Source organism: Chenopodium quinoa, unplaced genomic scaffold (genome assembly GCF_001683475.1).
Source record: "Chenopodium quinoa cultivar QQ74 unplaced genomic scaffold, ASM168347v1, whole genome shotgun sequence".
NCBI lineage: Eukaryota > Viridiplantae > Streptophyta > Magnoliopsida > Caryophyllales > Amaranthaceae > Chenopodium > Chenopodium quinoa.
Window position 1 is genome coordinate 309,640 of NW_018742564.1, and position 19,183 is coordinate 328,822.

Sequence of the window (19,183 nt, forward strand, 5' to 3'; positions counted from 1 at the left end):
CCGACGATGTTCCGGTGAGGGGTAGCGAGTTCTGGCGAAAAGTGGGTGAGGTCCGGTGAGGTTGGTTGGGCGGTGGTGTCGGTGGGCAGTTGGTGTTTCGAGGGTGGTCAAGATAGTTGGGTGAAGAGGAGTTTGGGGGTTAGGGTGATTCCCTTGGGGGGGGGGGGGATGGAGAATGAAAATAGAGGGAAATGGGGTAATGAAAGGGGTAAAGGGAATGATTGAATTTGCCTATCAAACATCAACAAAGGGAATCATGACAGTTAATTCCCTTTCATTTTGTTGAATACTCCTAACCAAACGGCCCCTAATTATTCACCTGTATGAAATTAATATGAATCCATTTTTTTTCAAATCAAAGAAATTTAAGCATTAACAGTCCCACAACCACACCACACTATACTATAGCTGGATTCGCTCCAATATAAATGTTCAACGGTACTAATCAATTTTCCACCGTAATAACTTCCAACTACCAAAGGGCTAACCAGTAAATTCCACCAAAAAACATTAAATATAAATTTCAAAACTATATACGTAGTATTATATTAATATCCATAAAAAAAACTGAAAGTTAAAGCCACCATAACCATCTTCATCCTCTCTCTCTCACCGGGCTGTCACCAATCCTCCTTCACAACCCAATCAAAAACCCCATTTTCTCTCTCCTCATTCCCCCAAAACGACGTCGTTTGGAGGAGAGAGAATGGACCCCACAACCACAACCACCTCCTCCTCCGCCACCAACTCGGTGGTTTCCGGCGAAGGTGGGTCAGTAACAGATTCAAGCAGCAAAACATCATCATCAATAACATCAGCAGCAAGATCATCAATGATTGATTCATTAAGAGGTTGCGGATTATCAGGGATTAGAATTGATAAAGAGGAGCTTCGTTGTCGGATTTTGATCCCCGAATATCTAAGGTTAGCAATGCGTCGTGCGATTAACTCGAAGGATGTTTCTGCTGGGGTTGAATCAGCGGATTCTTCGGCGGCGCAAGAAGTTCATTCGCCGCCTGTTGCTCCGATGGTTGTGTTTATTAATTCCAGAAGTGGTGGGAGACATGGTCCTGAACTTATGTTACGGCTTCAACAATTAATGAGTGAAGAACAGGTCTAATTTTTCTCTCCTCTTTTTTTTTTTTTTTTTTTTTTTTTTTTTTTTTTGTGGGGTTTTGATTTTTTGAGTTGGGTTTTGTTTAATTTTGGTTTTTGGGTTGGTTTTGATGAATGGGAGAATTGGTTTTTTTTTTTTTGATTAAATTTTGTACTTACTTTTACGTGTTTGAGCTCGTGTTCCAATTATTCTGGGACGGAGGGGTATTTTGTGTTTGTTTTCCGATTATTATGGGATGGAGGGAGTATTTTTTAATAGGGGTAGTAAGTATGGTTTGGACTTTGGAGTTGATACGAGGAGAAAGAGAGGGAAGTATGGTTTTTTGAAGTGTGATTGAAATTTTAAGATTGGAGGGAAGAGAAAGTTTTAATTTTTAATTTTTTTTAAACTACTGTATTTGGTTGGTGGGTGTCGGTGGTGCTGTAAGATGATGGTTGATGACATGTGTAAATTTATGGATTAAATTTGATATGATATGAAGCGTTTTTCATGAGCTTTTGGGTGTTCATGTGTTATCAGTGAATTGGGTTTATTTTATTTTATTTTTTCCTTTTTTTGAAAGGTTTATATTTTATAGTGCATAGATGATTTAATTCTTGGATTCCTGGAGATTTATGAGTTTGTAAAGTTTGGGGGGGGGGGGGGGGTTGAGTCTTTTTGGGAGGAAGTTGCTGCAAGTTGGATCGGGTTTTCGAGGTGAATGGAACTATGATTCTGGGTTTTATCAGAGGATTATATACTGTTTTTATGGTTAGATTTCAGGAAGAGTTTAGTTGGTGAACCACTAGCTACCTAGCTTGTCATGGATTTGTAGGTTTTTGATTGATGAATTCGTTTACTCCTTTGTGAATGAGATACATTCATCCATATGTTTGGCATTCAGTGTGCATATTTTGGGGTTTCAAAGGAACCAATTAGATCTTACTAATTAGGTGAAAGAGATGATTTGTTCAAGAGATGATCGAACACTACGTGGACTTTCAATTTTGTTTTGAGTTGGCATTTAAGAGAACATGTCAAGAGTATGCAAGTACAAAGAAGCCAAGATCTTGGAGATTGGATGTTATATGGTTCTGCTTCTGCAGGCTAGTGGAGAATCTGTGGTTATGTTGGATAGTTATCGTCTCTACCTGTTACCTTTTCCCCTGGTTCAGGTTGAAGTTAGTCTATCTGAATCATTTTGTGCCTCTTTCAAGGCTGTAAAGCAGCTCACTGTGATATATTGCGGTGCACCATGGTTCTTGAGAATTAATGGAGCTTGAAAGGTTTGTTTTTTTGGAAAGATACTGGCTAGGTTTGTGTTGTATTAGTGGATATATGGCTGTTTGAAGTTAGGATTTCATATTTGATGAATTGATGCTTTATTATCTTTACTATTATATCTATCACTTTGAGTGCCTAGAAAAAAAGTTTCATTATGACAACATTTATTAGGTTTTGTTGGATTTATCTGCAACGCTGTAAGCTTTGAGTGGCTGCTGATGAAATGCCGAAGTCAGGCTGTAACGACTGATATTGTAATGATTTGCCTCTAAACTGTGCTGACAAGATTACTAAAAACCTCAACAATTCGTAATTTTGTTCATCAGAATGTTAGATTTTTAGATTTTATTTAATTCTCTAGATTACCCTGCTAGATTTTGAGCAGACAAAGTTATCTATTGGTTTGATGTACTTGTTGGCACTATTTACTCTGTTAGAGGCCAGGAATCTGCACTGTGAGCTTGAGCTTAACTTTATTTTTCTGACTTTCTTATGTTTTTATTGGGCTAATGTATTTTTTGCATCTAAAGTACTTTGTATGCATTTTCTATGCTGTGTTTAGGTCAAAACTTGGATCAATGCTTGCATTCTGCATTTCTACAATTAATTTTTTGTCTAAAGTCTAACCTCACTCTTTGACCTTTTTGTGCTGTATACTTGTTTGAAAACATTGTTTGGATTTGCTAGCTAAGAATATACTTGGTAAGTGATTGTCGTGAATTGTGATGGTTTTAAGCATCGTTATTTTTCATATGGAGGTGCTTTTGGTTGGCTCTTTTGGTGATTAAGATTGTTACAATAATAGTAACCTTTATCTATTTGTTGGTTATTGGTAATTTCAGGTATTTGACCTTTCAGATGTTAAGCCTAACGAGTTTGTGCGCTACGGATTGGCTTGTCTTGAGCAATTGGCTGGCGTGGGTGATTCCTGTGCGAAAGAGATTCGTGATAGGTTGAGAGTCGTGGTATGTTTACCTTTGAAGCTTTCCTGCTGTTCTCAAATCATCAATCTATGTTTCTTCTTTGGAAGAATGTATACTCTTTTGTTATCTGCACATAGTGGCTAAGATGCGGCTCACAGGTTTTAGCTGCACAGGCAGAAATTCAAATGTGTGACTGTGAGTGTGAGAGTGTGTATGTGTGTCAGGGAGAATGGTTAACATTAAAATGTCTTATCAAGTTACCATATGCTGTTAATTAGTTACAAGTTGACTGATTGATGCAAATTAGGATTCTCAAAAGACATATGACTCCTCACATGTATCTGATTTTGGTAATAAGAGCTTCGTCTATAGTCCTAATAATTTTGGGTTACATAGTAGTTTATGTGTTAGGTTCTTATTTGGTTTCAAATTTTCCATTTCCTGAGGATGACTTGTCTAATAATTAAAGAGACATACTCAGTGAGTGACATGTCTCAATTTCCACTGAAACCTGGTTCTTGTTGTAAAATAGCTGAAGCAAGTAAATGATAAGCAAAGGATTTTAGTGAGATTGCTTTAAGTGGTTTACATTTTACACTATTTTTGGATGGAGTGTTTTTTCCATGGATGCATTGATCATGGTTTCCTCATTTCTGTTGTAAACAATGATGTATTGATCATTGATGGCACCTGTCTGTATTCCGGTAGCTAATTTGGCTTCGGTTGTTTGGCAGGTTGCTGGGGGAGATGGTTCAGTTGGTTGGGTACTTGGATGCCTGGGTGAACTTCACAAAGAGTCTAGAACTCCGGTTCCTCCAGTGGCAGTCATTCCCCTTGGCACAGGGAATGATCTGTCCAGAAGTTTTGGCTGGGTAAATCCTCTTTTCTTTCCCATCTTCCAGTTCATAATGGAGCTTATTTTTTTCTGTTAATTTATCCTTATTTTAAAAGTTGTTCAATAATATTAAGAAGAGCATCTTGTTGATTGTGCCCCCTATTTTGGTTTTGGATCAATTGTTAACAGGGTGGTTCATTTCCATTTGCTTGGAAGTCAGCTGTCAAAAGGTCTCTTCAAAAGGCTAGCATTGGTGCTGTTTGTCGTTTAGACAGGTAATTGTTTTCCACTTCGAATTTCTTGCTTACGGTTTGATTAATATTTATTATGTAATTTCCCGCCAATGTTTGGAATCAACTTGTAAGTTGTAACTATGGCTGTGCTTGGCTGCAACTCAGTTAGAAATGAAAATTTAAGTTCCTTATGAGTGTGACACCGTCATTGGGATCTATTGTTTAGTTCGTTAGTGGACTGAGTGGGGCATATAGAATGCACAAATCGGAAGTTAATAAAATATTCTAACATTGCTCCGTATGAATCATCTATTATCGTTTAACCTTTTGTAACTACTGCCGGTATCCTTGGAATGCCATTTAGCTGCTCTATTGAAATAATCAGTTCATTCTTACCAAACATTTGTCATGCTATTGAAAGTTGTAACAAGCTTGTAGAATCATGAGGACCAGACATCATGACTCTGTTCTCTTCACCCAGAAATAAAATATTTAAGCTTAAATCAGCAAGTAAAAGTTTTATTTTTTTTATTTTTTATTTATCTATTTTTAATTCAGTAAAAATAAGTTTTATTTAGTGAAATTTAGTTTTATTAAGTAGACAATAAGTAACTTCAAAGAACAAATTCAACAGTGAATCAGTAAAAATTCAGTTTTAGTCAGTAAATAATAAGTTAAGGCTAGTAATAAAAATGTTCAGTATAAATCAGATGAAGAGAATAGGACCTAATTGACTAATTGCATCTTGGTTTCTTACTTTCTTCGCAGTTATGCTTGATGTATAGTGATTGATTAATGCCTGATAGTATTGGTACGTCTGCTGCTGTTCAGTACTAGAGGATGTATTTGTCCTTGTTGATTACTGGTTAGTACTTGATGACTTATTGGTATACCTGAAATAAGAGATCAATTCGCCGGCTGTCTTTGTGCTGGATTACTTGGATAAATACTGTTAAAGGAACATGGGTGATCTTAGGGTTGTGAGAGAGAGAGCAACAGAGAAGAGAGAGGATCAGAGGAGGGTGGGGGGGTTTGAATTGGTTGGCATTGTACCCTTATAACCTTTAAGATGCAATGATTTGTGATGAAGGTATGGTTGTTTTGGTTGTTATTATTAATGCTTGCAAATAAGGAAGATCCAATGGACTTTTGTTACAAGCGATCAGCACTTTTGGTTATCTCCTGCAATCATTTTATGTATGTGTGTATTTATTATTCTGCAGTTGGCATGTGTCAATAACAATGCCTGCTGGAGAAGCTATGGAGCTTCCTCATTCGTTGAAGTCAACAGGAGAATGCACTCTGGATCAGGTTTAAAAACCAGCTATCTTTGCATTACTAGTCTCTTGCACACTTCTTTTTTCATTTCCTTGACTTTCCTGTCTCTTCAATACACTTCAATGTCTCAAGTGCTGCCTACCTTGAAGAAAAAAATAAATAATGGAAAGGCCAAAAAAGCACTGGACTACATGCATAGATTCCTATTGTAATAAATTAATAATTGTGCCTGTTGGAGTGTTTTCATATTCTTCTCGAGTTGAAGTTTGGGATTTTGCAGGGTTTTTTGCTTGCTGGCCGGCTTCCTGAGAAAGTGACTTGTTATGATGGAGTGTTCTACAACTATTTTAGCATTGGTAAATTCCCTTGGCTATAATTTGTGCAGTTATTAATTGTTTGTCATTTGCAGTTATGTAGTAGTTTTAAGCTGTTCACACGAGTACAGGACCACTGTACCCTAATTTGTTCAAGCTTGTTGCTTGATTTTATATCCTTCTTTAGTTTCATTTTGCCAATAATGCAATAATTGTTCCCAATTTGACAGTTGAGTACAGGCCTACTTGATTGGTTATGTTGTGAATCTTTGTGATTCCTGTTAATGGAGCGCTTTTAGTTAGAAATTCTTAGTTACTAGTGAAATTGCAGAAAGTGGCAATGAAATGTGAAAAATATTTCAAAAATCATGAATGATCTTAGTATGTAAAGATAGAAAAGTGATAGGATAAATTTACAAAAAAAATTCTAGTATTATCTGGATGAGTGGATTGGTCTGCTTGCTTGAGAGGTCAATGGGAACGATAAACTGAAATATTCTCTTTTAACTAAATTTGTAATGAAATAGAATGTTTTACAAGATATTTATAAAGGATTAATCACTCTGTTTTTTTTTAGTTTGCTTCCAACTACAGTATGCTCACTAGGGTTCCTGAAATTTATCAATTATGGACCACCTTGCATAAACTTGTCAGCTACTTGGAAAAAAAAGGCTTTTAGATTCTATCAAGTGTCATGCATTTTTGCAGAAATTTTGTGAAAATTTTCAGCAGATCTTAATCACTCTTGTTTGTCTTTACAGGTATGGATGCACAAGTTGCTTATGGTTTCCATACCTTGCGAAATGAAAAGCCGTATCTTGCACAGGGTCCGGTTGCAAATAAGGTATGGCTAATATACTGATGTTGTATCAACTGTTTTCCTTCTCAATTTTCTCTTTATTGTGTTTTGATCATCATGTTTAAAGTAAATGGCTGCTTTAATTGCTTAGGCACATGTCCTGTCATATCTCTGCAACTCGATTTCTGAACCCAATTCTGTGATTTTAGATCTTGTTGTTTCATCATAAAGAAAGAGGAGAATAAGTTTTTTTAATGGGATATGTCTGCAAACTTTCTGAAGAGTATGGAAGTAATTGCCTTCTTGGTTCCTCGTCATTATTGCTAACAGTAGTCACTTTTTTATTCCTGGACTCATGGCTCATTTTTTGTTGCTATTGATAGCCTTACATGAGTTTGACGTGGGGTGTATAAATCAAAAATACTAGAAATAATTTAAAAATACATAAAAACCTTAGAAAACTAGACGTCACAAACAATATCCTATATACGCTTTTGGGTGTGTTCAAGTAACATAGTGACTCAATCAGGAAAATATATCTTCTATTGCATTTTCCCTTGGAAGTTTTTTCCATTAGAACTCATTCTTATTTGAATTTTGTTTTTGTCCAACCAAACCAATCCTTTGTCCAATTTGATCATGCTGAAACATTAGGTCACCTTTGGTTTGAAATTTGGTATTTACAAAACTGGAAATATTCAGCCATTATTGCAGTTTAATCTTTGTAGTTGATATATCACCCACAGCTTTACTAATTATTAGTTGAAGTATTCTTGATTGCCTTAATGTAGATAGATGTTGACACAGTGTCTTCTTTTGTCTTTTTTAATTAAAATTCATCATGTTGCAGTTGATATATTCTGGATACAGCTGTACCCAGGGTTGGTTCTTCACACCATGTGTTAGTGATCCAAGCTTAAGGTACAACTTAATTTGTATTGCTGTTTTTCTAGTTTAACCCTTATCTGTAGTGCACACTATCGTTGTCAACTTGTATCATGCCTTTGAATGCTCTAGATATTCGTAAGCTACTATAAGCTATGTACTTTCTACTGCTGCCTTTAAATGCCATTCCAACTCAATTTATCTCACAAACTCACACTCTTGAAGTTTATATTATATGCCTTTGATTGTCCAGCTTTGATAGTGTGGTTTTCTGTAAATGTCAAGATTTTTGGATTTGTTTTCTTTGATTGATTTTGTTTCTTAAGTTGTATCCTTACTATTGCTCATATTAGACCATCAATATATGAGGTGGCATAATGTTCTGCTTTTTCCATGTAGACTTTTCTTATGTGGAATGACTTGTCTGTTTGCAGGGGACTCAATAACATCTTGAGAATTCATATAAAAAAGGTCAACTCTTCAGAATGGGAGCAAATACGGGTTCCATCAAAGTAACTAGTTATCTTCGCTATGCTTTCTACTGTGATATTGTAACCTTGGCGGGTTTATATGATTCTTTTGTTTGTCAAGCTATTTAGTTTACTGTATGTTTCATTCTGCTATATTATTAGTGAAAGCATGTGGCTCGTTTGTGTCTAAAGGTTCTACTTTGTCATGCTAGTACTCTTTATTTTCTACAGTGTAAGGTCAATAGTTGCATTGAATCTTCATAGTTATGCAAGTGGAAGACATCCATGGGGTAATTTGAGACCAGAATACTTGGAAAAGGTAATTTCCTCTCTTCCTCTTTTTTTTGAAAGAAAATTTCCTCTCTTCCTTTATCCTTCATTTCTCCTTTGTTCAAGAAAACGTAGTAGTAGTGATATCATTGGCATGGCCAACATGACTTGGTCAGTTGCATTTAAGACATGTAGTTAGATTATAGGATAATCTTGATAGTTGGTTGATATGATACAAAATCAATATAAAAAATTTGTATTCTTCATGTGTCTTTGTCACTGTGATGCTTTCCTTTATGGCTTGATTCTAGATACTCTCTCCGTTTGGAATTATTTGTTAGTCTCCTAATCCCTCTAGTTTTAGGACTCACTTTATATCACTATTATTATGTCCTACATAATAGTCATTTCATTCATTCTCTCCACTTCGTTTTAGTAGTGATTGTTTAGAACTCCACCAGTATCATTAGCAGGGTTACCTAATACGTTGTACACTCCAATATGCTGAACGAGTACAAATTCATGCTAGGTGGGAGTATTGTAATACGTAAGAGGTTTTTTAGTAATAATATTTTTTGGGGTCAGACTACGATGTGAATAATACACCCTGTTAAATATAAAGGTTTACTTAAATCGGGAGTTATCATGGAGGGGTGGGGATTCGTGTATTAGGTAACCTGCAAAAGAAACAAATTGAAACAGGAAAGCAAATGAAGTAACCCCCCTCCTCCTCCTCAAACCCCACCCTTGTTGCTCTATTCTTACTCTCCACCACCCCTTGTTAAATCCTCTCTCTGCATTGAGAGATATCACAATATGGCGAATACGCTTATTTGGGAGTATAATACGCAAAAGTATTGAGTATTGGAACGGAAGTATTAATACGGAATACCAGAGAGGGGGGGGGGTATTAGGTTACCCTGATCATCAAGACATATGATTGTTTTTCTGGACTTTCCGAAACAGTATATGTGACTGACTGTTAATTTCTAACAATGATAGTTATATGGAGCTGACCTTCAATGCTTATTTTTACATTGTGTAATTTATGTCTTATTCTAATAGGTGGCCACTTGCGAACGTTTTCTTAATTTTGCAGAAAGGCTTTGTTGAGGCCAATGCCGATGATGGTCTTCTTGAAATATTTGGTTTAAAGCATGGATGGCACGCTTCTTTTGTTATGGTAGAACTAATATCTGCCAAGCACATTGCCCAGGTCAGTAATGTTATTTTAATTTTTGTTTTTTTCATTTCTTTAATCTTAACTGATTTTTCATTGAAGATCTAGTGGCGACTCATGTAAATGAATTTAGCTTAGTCCTACCACAAATAGCTGCTGAAAGCTTACCGAACTGCAGCTCAGACTTCCCTTGAGGCTCAATTTGGTTTTTTCAATTTTCAATTTTTCGGTTGGAACTTTGCTTCAAAATATATACTAATTCATTAAAAAGCGTTTCTAAGAAAGCATATGTTCCACGTGTCACCTTTTAAGCATTATAAACATGTCATGTAACCTATTTAGTAACATGTATTACCTATGACAGTAATACAACATTTATACAAAGGCCTGAACGTGAGGTCAACAAGTGTTGAACTATAAGCCTTGCCATTTAACTACCTATTCTCTGTGTCAGTAATGGTAATTTAAATTTAATAGTCGTAGAACATTTTTGGATTATAACTTACAAGACATTGGGCATTCCCCAATATGAAGTATAAACAACCCGAAAACAAAGAGAACATAATTGTTCAAAAGATGCAAGGATGGCGGACCTAGATGGGTGCCTGGGTGGCACAGGCCCCCACCAAAAATATTTTTTTTTTTTTTTTTTTGGTTTAAAATTCAGTTATATTGATGATATAAAAGGCTATGTCTGCATAATTATTTGCTAAATGCCCCTCCAGACTTAGGCCCTGTTCTTTTTACCTTAAAAAAATAATTTTAAGTAAAAATAATTTCAATTCAGTAAAATCAATTTCAGTTCTGTAAAAACAAGTTTAATTCAGTAAAAATAATTTCATTTCAGTAAAAATAAGTTCAATTCAGTAACTATAAAGAAGAAATATAATAGAAATTCAGTAAAAATAATTTAAGTTCAGCAAAAATAATTTCAGTTCAGTAAAATTAATTCAGTTCAACAAAAATAAAGTGAAGTGAACGGGGCCTTAGTATTCTAGATCTGCCTCTCATGCACCAAATAAGTTTTATTTTTTTGACCGACATATGACACTTTCAAGCTACTGAAACAAAAGTTGAACCCACTTATTCTTGTTAAACACCAAAATATATTCAAAACTTTCAAAGTAGCAATCCAAGGCTTCACCAAGGTCACACACTAGTTAATCTAGTACTTGGAATTAAAAAGTAGTTGAACAGAAAATTACTATCAAAAGAATTGGAAAAGGCATATAGGCTTGGTCCAAGGCTGATGATTTCCAAATGCCTAGCTTCTGTTCATATGAAGAAGACAGTGATACTGACTAATTGAGGTGTTTAAGTTGCCTGAGAAGAAATTACAAGTGTTAAAAATTTAATGTTCTATTTCAGGCTGCTGCAATTAGGTTTGAAGTCAGAGGTGGTGAGTGGAAACAATCGTTTATGCAGACAGATGGGGAGCCATGGAGACAGCCACTAGATAAAGAGTATTCGACATTTGTGGAGATTAAGCGGGTTCCATTTCAGTCCCTAATGATACGAGGCGAATAATACTCTTTATCCACTGAAGCTTGTGATTGATCTTCAATTTTTTCTCTTGCAAATCAGTTCTTTGTAAAGCATTGTTAGTAGTAATTTATATTAGGGATGTGATAGTTGTATTCTGTAACGATTGTTGTATATGTAAATTATTTTGCCAGTGTAATTCTCAACTGACGCGGGGAACCAGAGTAAAACCAAGCGTGATATTCAGCATGAGATGTGGTGTTTGAATGAAAAAGTTGTAAATACACTATGAAGGAGGCATATATATATGGGTGACAATAAATGGGTTGATTCTAGCTTCATTTCTGCGTGTTGAGCTTGAATTTTTGAGTGTAGGTCATCAGTTAGAGAAAATCTGAACTGTGTTCTGTTATAATGCAGTCATTAAAGAACATAAATATATGGTGGATGAGTTGGGATGCCAATTGGTTTATAATTTCAGTCCACAAAATAGCACTTAATTTGGTGGATGATCTGGTCGTCCTTGCTGCAGAGCCCCCTTCATCTGTGAATTGCAAAGACTGCCATGACGGGTGGGTGAAGGCGAATCTCCGTTAAGAAATAGTTGTGGTGGCCAAAGGGCTGGCTCGATACATCATCTAGGTGGTGCTGAGCCTAGCCTTACTATGGTTAACACTACAAGGCATAATGGCATGGATTGTCGGCGTTGTCACCTACTGGACGTATGTTGCGGTGATGGCTTCTGAGACTTAGTAGACATTAGTGTGGTCATGTCTCATGTGTATGTCATTGTAATGAATCATATGACCCTAAATCTATTGGTTCGTGTTTATCATCATCAAATATAGCAATTAGCAACCATTATTGCATCACATGATCACAAACATTCAAATTCTAGTATTCTACCATGTTGATTCAAGAATGTATGGTTTATTACAATGTTATTGTAGAGTTGATGCTATCATTGCATAATTAAACCTTTTTTTTTATTATTATTATATTGTTAATTTTGAGATAATATGAAATTGGCCTGAGCAACCTGAACAAGGAGGAGAGTTTGGTTCACAAATAAGGCCAAATAAGGTTTCACACTAAAATTAATTGGTGATAGTAAGAGTAACTCCTCTACGTTATAAAGTAGAATCATCTGTCCTCTTTCTCTAATGTGGGACACTCACTAGTGGGATTACAATGGGTTTTAACATATAACATGTAAGTAGAGCTGTCAATTCGGGTAAACAGGTCGGGTTTGGGTCGGGTCATTTCGGGTTAATGTCGTACCCTATACGGGTCGGGTTCGGGTTGGGTCATGCTTGAGTCGGGTAACGTCGGGTCATACATCTTATCGGGTTTGGGTCGGGTTAATAACAGGTCGGGTTACATTCGGGTCGGGTGAATAATAGGTCGGGTTTAATTTGGGTTAAAACGGGTTAGGGTCATTCTCGGGTTCGAGTTGGGTTCGGTTCAAGTCAATAATTTGCGGGTTATAATCATGTCGGGTCATTCTCGGGTTTGAGTCGGGTTCGGTTCAAGTCAATAATTTGCGGGTTATAATCAGGTCGGGTCATTTCCAAGTCGAGTCATTCTCGGGTTCAAGTCGGGTTCGGTTCAAGTCAATTATTTGCGGCTTACAATCAGGTCGGGTCATTTACAAGTCGGGTCATGTTCGGGTTCAAGTCGGGTTTGGTTCAGGTCAAAAAATTGCAGGTTATAATCAAGTCGGATCATTTCCAAATCAGGTCTTCGGGTTCGGATCTCAAATATTGGGTTAATCTGGGTATCGGGTTGATTTCAGGTCAGGTCATATCGGGTACATTTTTTGGGTCGGTTTGTTAATAGTTCATGTAATGACATTCACGTTTAATCATTATCAATTACTTCATTTATTGTAAGAGAAATAATTTCAGATAAGTTTAAATTCGAGGTAATAAGTCCTAATAAGTTTGGATAAGATCTACATAATAAGTTCATATTAATACCAATAAGATAGGTTTAGTTTAGAATTTTAGAAGATAAGTTCAAACCCTATTCTAATCTATTCACATTGATTCCACTCATTTTAGGGATAACAATTTCAGATAAGTTCACATGTTTAGATAAAATACAATAATTCATATAAATTCGGATAAAATAGGTTTAATTTAAATAAGTTAAAATACAATAATTTTTTTTTTCTAAACTCATTTTATTTGAAATTATCTAAACCTGTTTAATTTTTATAAGTTCATATCCGAGTTCACGTTTTTTTTAATGCATTTTTCTTAAAACATTTAAATGGCATTATTCAAAACATTTAAATAAGATTAAATAGGAAAATGGATAATAAAATTAGAAAAAAAAAAAGACCAATAAAAGCCTTTTAACAACTCTAGTTCGGGTCACCACTTTCTCAAGTCCAGACAAGTCAAGTCATGACCGGGTACAGGTAAATTATTTAGGTCTGATTATCATCGGGCCATTGTCATATACTCATGCTTGCATTCAATCATTATCACGTTCAATTCAATCATTATCTGAAATTATTATTTTTTTAACTTTTTTTTATTTGATTTTTTTTTATATAAAAAATAAGATAAAACAAACAAGCCTAAGGTCAAATAGTATTTGTAAACCGTAATTGACTACATTAATGCACATGCACCTACAAAGTAGTAGTATTCGTAAACCATAATTGCTTAATTGAAATATAGAATGAACTTGCACCTAAAAAGTAGTAGTATTCGTAAATCGTAATTACTAAATTTAAATAAAGAATGCACATGCATCCAAAAAGTAGTGGTATTCATAAATTTTTATAGGTTTTTTTGAGACATATAAATTGTAATACATTTGATAATAGAGAATTTTATTGAAAATATTTGAATAAGCTTAAATAGGAAAATAACTCATAGAATTAGGGAAAAAAAAGATATGACGTAATCCTAGATTGCTAGTTAATTTCGGGTCAATAACAAGTCGGGTTGATTTCAGGTCGAGTTAGTGACAGATGGGGTTGAATTTCGGGTCAGGTTAGTAATAGGTCGGGTTAAATTCGGGTCGGGTTAGGAATAGGTCGGGTTAAATTCGGGTTTTGACGGGTTAAAACGGGTTTGGGTCAATTTCGGTTCAAGTCGGGTTCGGTTCAAGTCAATATTTTACGGGTTATATTCGGGTCGGGTCATCTCCAAGTCGGTTCATGTTCGGGTTCGGGTCTCAAATACTCGGGTTAACTCGGGTCTAGGGTTGGTTTCAGGTCGGGTCAAATCGGGTTCGGGTCATCATTTTTTCGGATTTAGACGGGTTGGTTAATAATCGGGTTCGGGTCGGGTTAGCTTTTGACAGCTCTACATGTAAGTATAAGTCATATTGTAAAATTTAATATTACATATATTGTTTATATAAGTATTTCATATTAAATTTTCTTGTTATAAGCTACAAGTTTAAATTTAAAGGTTAAGAAGATCCAACGCAGAAAAAAGAAAAGGAGACTTATCCACTAAAGAGGAGTCAAGTGGAAGAAAGCCATTATATTGTAGGTGGTAGAAACTAGAAAGAGTGTAGACAGCACAGAGCAAAGGCCCCAGGTTGTTTTTATTTGAAAATGACTTGTTATTTTCTGAGAGCTATTTGAATGTTTAAGCCTTTTAGGTCCCCCTTAATATTTTCAACTTGTGGAATGGGTTTCATACTTTCATCATTGATGGTCTAATGCCCGTGGGACCATAAAAAGAATGATGAAATTCTTGCCCAAATCCCAAGTGAAATTCTCATCTGGATTTAGGGAATTACTTTCTAATTTTCATTTTAACCTCCTCTTGTATGACATAATAGTCATTACTTGTATCTCGTTTTTGATCTTGATGAAATTTGAATTCAAGACCACGACTGTGGAAGGAATGGTGGTAAATGAAAGAGGGAGTGTGTATTCGCTTGTAAAAGCACCTTGCAAAAGGTGAATTATTCATATAATTCATTTAAATGATTTATTATCCAAGTTCTTCATGCATATGAATGAAGATAAGTCGCTATTATATATAGATAGATGTAGGTCTTGTTCTTTTAAATTGAATGAATCTGATTTGATTTAAAATGTATATAAGAAGAAACTGGTCGAACTAAATTGAGAAACTGAATATCAAGTCCACAAAAGAGTCTTAGTATATCTATTTCAAAACCAACTAATACGCTGGTCATTGTTAACAATTTGCAAGGATTCTAAATCCCTAGAGTAGTGTTAGTTAAGTGGAAAACTAGTGTGTACTACTAGTCTACTACAACTCTACAAGTACTTGCACTATAATAACCCCACATATTCCGTTTGATTAATAAAAAGACTTAAAATTGAGGGGTTGATTAATAAAAAGACTTAGAATTGAGGGGTGACTCATTTTCCATTAAAAGATCAAGATTGGAAAAATAATCTCAATCTTCATTCAATAGTGCTAATCATGGCAAGTATGCTTAGTTTTAATCCAAAATAGTAACATCAATTTCAATCATTGAATTAATTTATGATGACGTTTGCTATACTTATTGTTTGGTCGTGGAGTCCTAGAATATGATTGCAATTATTAATGTTCCACTTGAATCTTTGATTGGATAATTAAATGATTACTTAGGTTGATTTTAGGCAATTTGGTTGCATCATATCAAGTGTCTCCATAGTGGGACAACAACTTTTACTCCACTTACCATTTTATTCATAATAGTTCGATGTTTCTTCACTTATGTAAGTTGAAAATATCATCGTTGTAAATCTTGTAATGCATGCAAGAGTAAACAATAAAGATGTCACATAGTAGTCCTAGTTAATGAAATGTGGTGAACTCGAGTTGATACTCTACTCGATATGAGATGACTAGTAGTAGGGTATGGGGCACCACTATATCGAAAGAGCGAGCTATTGTGAACTTGAGTTGAGAATCTACTCTAAAACTTTAAGAATTCTTAGTTTATATATACTTCGAATGTATTCTTGTGTACGAAACAAGTAATCAAGTATTAGGTTTGAAATATACTATCTTTTGAGTTTATTCATACTTCATATCACTACGTGATAGAGAATATATACAGAATATTCTCTTCCTAGAATTAGGATATACAAGTATATATTTTGTAAAATAATATCTTTACCCCACTTTTACATGTTTCGTACTATGTTAGTTGCATGAATTTACATTATCTTACACGACACGATCCATTTTATTACACTTTAAGGGCTCACATCCTCTTTTCAATGCATCCAATCTTACAATGTCATAATTGTCTAATTGTCCTTTGAATCTAGCGTTGCTAGAACTTCGGTTGTTCGAGGGTAGTTATAGGAGTGAAATGATCGAATTCAATAAAAAAGAGTTGTCTAGCTTAGGCAGTACCTATCCAAAGACGTAAATTATTTGTATGTTAATTGGGAGGCAAGGAGGGATAATTATTGAGCCTAGCATGCTAGAGTGGAATCTTTTTAACCTAGACCAATTGTTTATTAACAAACTTTTCATTTTATTAATCTTATAATCAAGCTCGATGATTTATAACTCTAAACCGTACATTGATTGAATTGTGTTTTGGTACGTACATAGTTTAGATTTGATGTTAGTTCCTAGTGTCCCCTTTCTAATATCGATCTCCTTTTCCTTCTCACCTCCCATTTTCGACTACCCCACCACAAAATCACCACCTTCTAACCTACCCCAACCACGAAAGCACTAGCCCAGGCCACCCCCACGAGCCACACCACAAAACCACCAATTGACGCACACCATTAAGACATGAAACCACCACCTTCTTCCCAAAAGAGTGTTGATTTTGTTGATGAAGAGTTCGATTGGTGGTGAAGTTGCGGTGGGAAGAGAAGTAGCAGCAGCGGTGTGGGCTGGTGGGTGGCGATTGTTGTTGAGGTGAGGCAGGGGTTGCGGGTCTTGCGGTTGTAGGTGTGGGCTGCTGGTGCTGCTCTGTTTGTGTGCCAGGTGGATATTGTGGTTGGTAATTGATGGTGGTTTTGGTGGTGAGAGGTGGTCAAGATTAAGGTGTGGGTATAGACAGCGCCGGCGCCGGCGACCGGGGGAGGGGGGTTCTGGGCACTGGGGGCAGGGGGTCACTCTTCGAGTGGGTGGTAGTGGGGTGGCTGACATGTGGAAGGGTGTTTGGCTTTTTTTTTTTTTTCTTTCTAAAAATTATCAAAAAAATTTTTTTTTAAAAAAAAAACCCTTGACTAATTATTTAATGACACGTGGATTTTTACCTGATATAACAAGTAAGGTGTTTTATTGGGTTCATTTTGGAAAAATAAAGGCAAAATTAGGTTTATTTTGGAAAGATTTAAAGGTTGGTCGATTTTAAAAAAATGGGGTAAAGGTTAATTTGTTTTTGTTAAATTTAAAAAAAAAACTAAATGAAAATAAACTAACACATACATTAAGTTGTGAATTAGTTTGTGCAAAACCAATTTAATAATCCAGCAAAATTGTAGTGGTGAGCTATTATTGGAGAATTTGAGCTGTTGCGTGCTTAAATATTAGGGGCCATAGTCCACAAGACGCACTTGCAAGTTGCAAATTTGTACTACCAACTTACTACGATAATGCGGAATGTGCGTGACAACATTTCATGATTGGCTACTTTCATCATATTGCTCAAGCTCATTCTCTTAAGCATGTGCAATAAGTTTAATGGGTTAAGTAATTTGAATATATATGTGATTCAATGCTAAGCAACATACTACTCCGTAATAATATTAATATAATTTCACTCAGTCGATAGAAAAACCTTCATCTGAATGACTGAAGAGTAAAAATTAGTGAAATTCAACTAAGTAGTTGACAATAAATCTTAACTATTATTTTTTAACATTTTGTGGGAAGATTACTTCTTAAGTAGATACAAAAATCACTGCCACTAACTAGTTGGCGATAAATCATTCTTTACAATGTTAACACAAGTGTTTTATAATGTAATTTAAAATTCTATCATCCCTGTTTGGGTCCAATTTAGTCCAATTGGGCCTAGGCATTAAATGATCCAATTAAAAGCCCAAGGTCAAGGTTCGACTCTCCAATTGTGCTAAAGTCAAAGGTCAGCCCTCAAAGCAAGCCAATTGGGCTAAGGCCCAACCTCTCCATGTATGAAGAGGTATAAAAGCCATCAATATTCACATATATTGATGGATGGATTCACAAATTCATACATTCTCATACATTCTCATATATTCAAACAAAGCATCAAGCAATTAATTCTCTTGCATAGTGTTCTCTTTCTACACATTGTACTGACTTTAGCATCGGAGGGGCCTTCCTCGGCAACACCCCCGAGGCTAGTTTACGTGTGTTTACTGTGCAGGAAACCTTCGGCCCAGCATAACTCGGACCGAATCCAGTCTTCTCCGTTTCAGCGGACCTTCGGCAAGGTCCCATTGTTTTCACCCGAAACAATTTGGCGCCGTCTGTGGGGAAGACTTTCAAAAATCTTTAAGCCAAATTTCTAACCAAGATCATCTTGCAATTATCTTAGTAGCAATGGCTAAGAACCGCAAGAGCAAAAGCCTCCGTCAAGGAGCGGGCGAAAAGCCAAAAACCCCTACACCATCACCCTCGCCGGACCGGAACTCTCCCAAGGGTGCCGGCTCGGGGGGAGGATCATACAAGGAGGATTCCCTTTCTCCCGTAATTCATGACTCTCATTATAGGCCGAGTCACTCTCGGTCTAGCAATGGTGAGTCCGATCATAGGACACATTCAGTGCCCCAAAGCCAACCATCGGCTGCGCGCCCTCATTCCCATACTCGGCCGAGGACCCCTTTGACGGGGCCCAGCTCGGAAGAGGTGGCAAGGGCGCTGGCAGTGCTCATGGAGGCGATGAGGGCACAAAATATGCCACCACCTCGTGATCGAACTCCTCCGCATACCCGGCATCAGCGGAGGAAGTTAGACCATGATGGTGGGAAGCTTCCTTCCTTCCGGGAACTGGAAGAGTGGGAAGAGGATTCCTGGAAAAATGAAAAAGAGAGGAAAAAGAACCCTCAATTTTTAAAAGGATCCTCATCCTCAAGACCAGAAGTGCATAAGAGCAGCAGCTCAGCTTCTCGGCCAGAATCTACTCACCGAGAACCTGAGACTGTTCGCCGAAGCGTCCTCGACCGACTCGGCGACAAGGAACCGAG

At 36.3% G+C, this 19,183-nt stretch overlaps 1 protein-coding gene across 1 annotated transcript; it reads left to right on the top strand.

Moving 5' to 3' along the window:
- Positions 1-212: 212 nt before the first annotated feature.
- On the top strand, positions 213-11,390 carry LOC110720625 (diacylglycerol kinase 4-like). Its single transcript, XM_021899670.1, has 12 exons — positions 213-1,114; positions 3,223-3,345; positions 4,038-4,175; positions 4,328-4,413; positions 5,595-5,682; positions 5,930-6,005; positions 6,725-6,807; positions 7,613-7,683; positions 8,082-8,159; positions 8,349-8,436; positions 9,487-9,603; positions 10,936-11,390. The coding sequence occupies exons 1-12, from the start codon at positions 707-709 to the stop codon at positions 11,092-11,094; spliced, it is 1,515 nt and encodes a 504-aa protein (XP_021755362.1). The 5' UTR covers positions 213-706; the 3' UTR covers positions 11,095-11,390.
- Positions 11,391-19,183: the final 7,793 nt, after the last annotated feature.

What these genes read in the sequence shown, in the direction of transcription:
- LOC110720625 (XM_021899670.1), top strand. Translation starts at nt 707, where the DNA reads ATGGACCCCACAACCACAACCACCTCCTCCTCCGCCACCAACTCGGTG. An exon ending in AATTAATGAGTGAAGAACAG is followed by an intron (nt 1,115 to 3,222) that starts GTCTAATTTTTC and finishes TGGTAATTTCAG; the next exon opens with GTATTTGACCTTTCAGATGT. An exon ending in GACCAGAATACTTGGAAAAG is followed by an intron (nt 8,437 to 9,486) that starts GTAATTTCCTCT and finishes TTAATTTTGCAG; the next exon opens with AAAGGCTTTGTTGAGGCCAA.